This window comes from Frankliniella occidentalis, unplaced genomic scaffold (genome assembly GCF_000697945.3).
Source record: "Frankliniella occidentalis isolate FOCC.00 unplaced genomic scaffold, Focc_3.1 Scaffold42, whole genome shotgun sequence".
Taxonomy (NCBI): domain Eukaryota; kingdom Metazoa; phylum Arthropoda; class Insecta; order Thysanoptera; family Thripidae; genus Frankliniella; species Frankliniella occidentalis.
Genome location: NW_026267172.1, coordinates 1,106,184 through 1,112,312, shown reverse-complemented (window position 1 = coordinate 1,112,312; position 6,129 = coordinate 1,106,184). Strand labels below are relative to the sequence as shown.

Here is a 6,129-nt window from a genome sequence, read left to right as displayed (position 1 = left end):
CTCATAATTTTCAACCCCCTCCTCTATTGTGTAAGGGAACACACAGAAAATGGTTCCATCGAATTAACGGAGAATCCCTTGGATCCATAGAAATTTAACCAATGGAAAATATGATCGAATTTCTCTCAACTACAAGCTATTTTCCATTACACTATGGGCATTTATCCCTTAAATCTATAAAGTTGAGTCGAGAGAAAAATTCTTTCATATTTTCTTTCCATGGAATCAACGGAACCGTTTTCTGGGTGAAAACGGACACATTTCTTGCTCCACATTTTCAAAATGTTATCGGACCTTACATGGATACTTGGCTGCTAAAAAAAAAAAAACACCTCATTGTCAATCCCTTGTTATCGTTTCTTTAAAATCACTTTTCGGTACAATAAATCGTAGTGCGAGTTGGTATCACAAAATCGAATGTCAAATTTAATGACCACGGTGCAGACCACGCGCTTTTTGTCGCGTGCCGCCGCAGCGTGGCGGAACAAATCACGACCTCACACATTTTCTTGAATTTCGTGTTGTGTGGTTATTATTTATGGGGCGGGGGAGGAGCGGCGCGCGAGGGGTGGCTATGGGGGTGCGCCTCTGGGGTGCGTGCCGGCGACAAGCGCACCCGGGGCTGGGTGACTCCCCTCCTCCTCCTCCCCTCCTCCTCCTCCTCCTCCTCCTCCTCCTCCTGGAGGGTCGAGGGAGGGCGGGCGCCTCCTCGAAATGAAAGAAAAATTGGGGGAAAAGATCGTCCTGCTAGCTCAGGGCGCGCCTCGGCCTGTTCCTCGGCCTGCTCTCACTCAGCCTAGCTAGACTCGCTCCACTCCTCTCTCTCGGCCAAGACGACGACTGGGCGTGGCGCGGCGGCTGTGCGCGTCCTTCTCTCAAATAAACGAGGTTTATAGAACAGCTTCAAAATGAATTATACCGGCCGTAGGCTCCTCCCCTGCAACCTCGGCCGCCCTCGGGGCGCCATGTCCTGTGGTGGTTCGGACTTGACTTTTATATCTTTTTCGCGCTGTTGTCTTTCGACACCTAAATAGTTATTAGAGGGGTGGGCGAATAGAGTACTTAAAATTTTGGAAAACAAAACGACAAAACGCAGCCACTCTTTTGCCAAACTATAGGCAAATGTCGTTGCCTACCAAACGCGGTTTAAGGTCCAGCCGACAGGGGTTGCTCTGTCGGTTGCCTCTATATAGAGGGCAGGGCGCCTGCCTGAATTTTAATACAATTCCTACAATTTTTTGTATACGGGTGCCCGGACGCTATTCATGCAACGACCTCAAATCTTGATAAGCCCCCCCCCCCAATCTAACCCTACGCCAATACCGGCCACGACAGATAGTCGGAGATAAGATACGTGCGTCCTCCGCGGATGGGGGCCCATTAGTTGAGTCGCGGAACGACGGTGTGTCTATACAGAGAGATGAGGGAAATTAATTTATGGGTTTGAGTGAAATACGCCACTTGAATCACAAAGGTAGGACTTCATCGCACATTTTGTTATATTTAATTAAGGCTTTTGATGCAGCTGGCATCTTCGGGTGAACACTCTTCAGAGAGGTTTGCTTATGGACAGTAAGTAAGATTAGGTTAGGTTTCATTTTATATCAGAAAACACGCCCTCCTAGAATGCATACCAAAGCTTTTCGCTTTTCACCGGTTAAAAGTCCAGAAAATAGAAAATTGATAACTCGTTAATCTGTGTTCACACTACCCGGATTACCCGACCATCACCGGAGAGAGTTCACTCAAAAAACGCGAAGCATGAAATAGTTCGAATTAAATGCGGCATTTCATAAAATGCAAATGGTTTTAATAAGTCTAGAAGAACCAAAACGGTGACATCATTATTGTACTGGAACGAAAATTCCCTATTAGGTGCAAAATCACTCTTCCCAGCCCTCGGTACGTTTCTTATCCATCATTATTTCTAGGCGCCGATAATCTCTTCGAACTGATAGTGTCGCGGCCAAGGGTACGACAATCGAGAAACCGTCGTCATCCGTCCACGATCACCGAGTATATTTCCTCGTCTACTGCTTCTAGCAAGATGGCGGCACAAGATCCTGCTGCATGGTGAGAGACCTTTCTGCAAAACGCCTACTCTTCCAAGTACTTTCGCTCGCTATGTCGCCCGTTCTTCTCACGCCGCAGGTTGAGGTCGCATCGCGAGCCCAGCGCGAGGAACCTGCTGAAAGTCACTCTCAGGCTGCGGTCCGGGCGTGGGCAGCCGAATTCCAAGGACCTGAGCGGCGCGCTGCTGGAGACGATGCGGCTCAATAACGTGAATCAGTTCCGCGAGATACTGTCCTCGGTAGCGGACGACCGACTGAAGGAGGACAGTCTGACCGCGGCGTGGCGCAAGGCCCGGGCCGGTCTCCTTCTCCCCCACTCTAGGAGGACAGTCTGACCGCGGCGTGGCGCAAGGCCCGGGCCGGAGGACTGCCTCTGAACGAAGAAATGGAGCAAAATGCAGTCCACGCTATGGTTCAATTACGATATAAACTCTCCCAGGGAGCGCTACAATATTCCTCGCGGCCCCTTGCGTGGAAGGCGCTGTGGAGCTTAGTGGACCAACTACTGGACGACGCGGGGAAGCTACTCATACTGCTAGAACGAAACCCCGAGGAGGCGGACGAAACCGTGATGCTCGCTATGCGCTCGGCGCTGGCCATCCGCGCCCTGAAGGGGTACTTTAGGCGCTCGTACGACGAGCAGGTTCCCTGGGAGGAGATCGAGTACCTCCTCGCGCTGTTCGTAGAAGCACAAACCCGCTATAGCACCCTCGCCTTTCTTGTGACTGGCACCGACAGGATTACAACGCACCTGAAGTTTTTCCTGGAGAAAGTAGATGAGTTGAGAAAAAAGTACCACGACCGTCCAGACTGTGAAGATGCTATGAAGGAAATGAAGCAGCCTATAGGAGAAAGGTCCCAGGTAAGAGCACAGGTGGACGTTGACCAGAGAATGGCAGCCATTACCGAAGACTTTGTGCTGCTGCGGGACTGGCATTCTCTCGGAGAGCTCGTAGATGCACTCAAGACCGCCATCGATGCCCTGCAACTATCGGAGACGGACTGGAAAGAGTGGGGCTGGCTGGCATTGCAGAGGAGCCTCTTCCTGGCGGGGGAGAAGATGAAGAACACGTCGGGATCACCGAACCTGTCGAGTCACTACGTACAGTTCGTCGAGCTGGCAGTGGCGGAAGGCATCCGAAAGGTGCTGTGCAACGGGATTCGGGACACCCAGGAGCACAGTCCATCGGGAACTAATGCAGATGCGCTGACAATGTCTGTCCTTGAGTCTAAAGAAGAGAGACAGCGTTTGGTAGAGGACCTGAAGAGAGTACTGAAAACGGTCTCAACCATGCTTTTGGAGGCTGAATATGAATTGGAGAAGAAGCGAAGGAATTATCTTGACGCTTGGCAAACAATGAGAGTAAAGGCCTCACAACGAAAGGCAAAGGCAGATGCCGGTGATTTGGTGTATTCGGAGGTGGAAAGCATACTTGAATGGGAAAATAAAACAAAAAACGTTAGTGATATAACAAAATTGATAGACGAATTAAGAACAATGGCATCCAACCGGAGATATATTGAGGTAATACCCAGTCTCAAAAAGGATTTAATATCCCGAGAATCGAAGCATTTTAACGAGATTCTGTACGCGGCTGTGGCTAAACACTGCCCCCAACATATTCAAAGGATTCTCCAACTTCTGGAGTGGAGATGTGCGCAAAGTCTACGTATCTACCAAGACGATCTGAACAAGGCCTTTAGTACTGGCGTTGGTGACTCCGGTACCGCGTCCAGCAGAGCCGTGGGACGTGCCGTTTCCGCCCTGAAAGCCATTGAGGACTGTGAACAATCTGTAAAATGCTATGCTGTCGAGGGTGGTCTTCAGGCATTGGCCTCGCGTTGGCACAAGGATGACCACACTCCACCACTACTCGAACTGTACTCGCCGTCCTTGTTCGGCCGGAACCTGAGGAACCACTTGAACCACGATGACCTGGCCGTGCGCCTCTGCTTTCCTACATCTATGGAATTGTCCAGTCTTTGGACACTTGTTAAAGACGGAGGTGTAAGTGTCTCGGGGGGCGCAGAGCCCAGACGGACATCAATAGAGCCCACGGATGAGAACACCGCGCTGTTGCGTCTGGTGCAGCTCAAGGGCGACTTGTTCCGCGGCGCGCGTGAGGGCGACCTCGTCAAGGTGCAGCACGCGGTGGAGCTCGGCGTGGACATCTCCAGCAGGGACTGCCAAGGCCGCACGCTGCTGCACGCCGCTGCCGAGGCCGGCCAGGCTCACGTCGTGGACTGGCTGCTGCGGCTGGGCCCCGGCGCCGTGGACCCGCTTGCCCGGGACTGGAAGGGACGGAGCGCTCTGCACAATGCTGCAACAAAGGAAGTGGCCGAAGCGCTCCTCACTGCAGGCCAGGGTGAGTTTAGCATTTTTCAACCATCTCACGATTTATCTTAAGAAGAATGTAACCGAAGATAACAGATATCCAAAACTTGTATTAGGGAGCTGCAGCGACATGAAATAGGGTATTCCGCTGGAAGAAAAGAAGGAAAGCATGACTGCTCGATCTGTTTCCTAAACGCTGATTGGTAAACGATGACGTCGGTGCGGCGGTAATCCAGTGAGCGCGCAGAAGGGTACAGACCGAGAAAGGATGCTTTTCTTCTTTAAGCTCCGGCTGGCTTACAGCGGGACACCCTGATATGATTGACCAGCCCCGTTACTCCATACAGTCATAGCGTAGACATCGAAATATGCCGTGCTTACCTCTAGAAACTAAAATGCATTCTTTCTTTCAGTGGATCCCGACATGATGTGGTTTACGCCTCTACACACCGCGGCGCGCTCGGGGAGAGCTGAAGTGGTCCAGGCGCTCATTCCTCATTTCGACCTCAATGCGCACGACAATGCCTGGGACTTAACACCCCTGCACCTCGCTGCACTCGCTGGCGACCGTGGCACGGTGCGTCTACTGCTGCTCGCTGGGGCGCGGTACGAGGTTAGTGGGGAAGCCTGCACCCCGCTCAGCTGCGCAGCGCAGTCCGGCAGCGCTCCGACGGCGAGTCTCCTCTTGCAGCCGCCGCCGCCGCTCCTCCCGCGGCCGTCAGACGCCGACTGCTGGACCGCTGCTGGTACGGGTGCGGCAGGGGCGCACCGGAGCCTGGAGGTGTTCTCCACGCTCATGGCTGAACTCCAACGGCGCGGTGCTCAGCTGGCCGACCCGGCGGTGTATAATGCTGTTAAAGAACTGGCTAGAGGAGGCAGCACAGAAGCCGCTGCAGCGCTGCTCGATCGCTGGCCGGTCGCTGTGCACCTTCAATTCCTTCCTGTGGGTAAGACAATTCTCTCTTTCGCCGCGTCATATGGTCACGCAGACCTGGTACGCACCCTCCTGCAGCGCGGTGCCGACCTGCTGCAGCGAGACCGGAACTCTATGACCGCGTTGCATGCCGCGGCTGAGCAAGGGCTGGTGGAGGTGATCAACGCGCTCTGGGACCATACGGACTTCACGCTCACGGAGCAGAGCCCAGCAAGAAGGGAAGCTCTGGAGCGGCTGTGGAAGGGCGACGGGGAGAAGGCGCCACCACTGTGGGTAGCGGCAGACAACGGCCAACTGCCGGCTGTGGAGAGACTACTGGAGCTGGGCGCGAACATAGATTCGGGGAAGCTGAAAGACCCATGGGCGTCGCCTCTCTACATAGCTGCTTATCGGGGGTACGACGAGGTCGTGCAAAAGTTGATGGATAAGAAAGCTCGTCTGTACCACAGCCGTGAGAGTACCGCCACGCCACTGATGGCGGCCGCTGCCAATGGCCGCCTGGGCGCGCTGCAGCTGCTTTTACCGACCGGCCCACTGGGGAAGCAGGAGAGGAGAGAACGCCTTGACCTGCTCGAGGGCTTTTTGGGACCCGACGGGGAAACACCTCTGCACCAGGCCGTACACTCGGGCTCACTCGGTGTGGTGAAGCACCTCTTGGAATGGGAGGAGCAGCAGCTGATTCCGTACTACAGAAAGATGACTAAGAAAGGCAGGTCGGCGGTGTGGAAAGGCCTCACCGTGTATCGTAAAGACAGTAAAGGGCGCACGCCTTTACAGTGGTGTGTGAT

General features: G+C 53.7%; 1 protein-coding gene across 1 annotated transcript in view; it reads left to right on the top strand.

Annotated features, from left to right (window-relative positions):
• Positions 1 to 1,340: 1,340 nt before the first annotated feature.
• LOC113216304 (uncharacterized) overlaps positions 1,341 to 6,129 on the top strand; it is a 5,510-nt gene continuing 721 nt past the window's right edge. Inside the window, exons 1-5 of the mRNA XM_052266752.1 lie at positions 1,341 to 1,474; positions 1,932 to 2,073; positions 2,152 to 2,362; positions 2,425 to 4,438; positions 4,821 to 6,054. Of these exons, the coding sequence (XP_052122712.1) occupies positions 1,438 to 1,474; positions 1,932 to 2,073; positions 2,152 to 2,362; positions 2,425 to 4,438; positions 4,821 to 6,054 (3,638 nt within the window). The 5' untranslated portion in view covers positions 1,341 to 1,437. The remainder of the gene's footprint in view (positions 1,475 to 1,931; positions 2,074 to 2,151; positions 2,363 to 2,424; positions 4,439 to 4,820; positions 6,055 to 6,129) is intronic.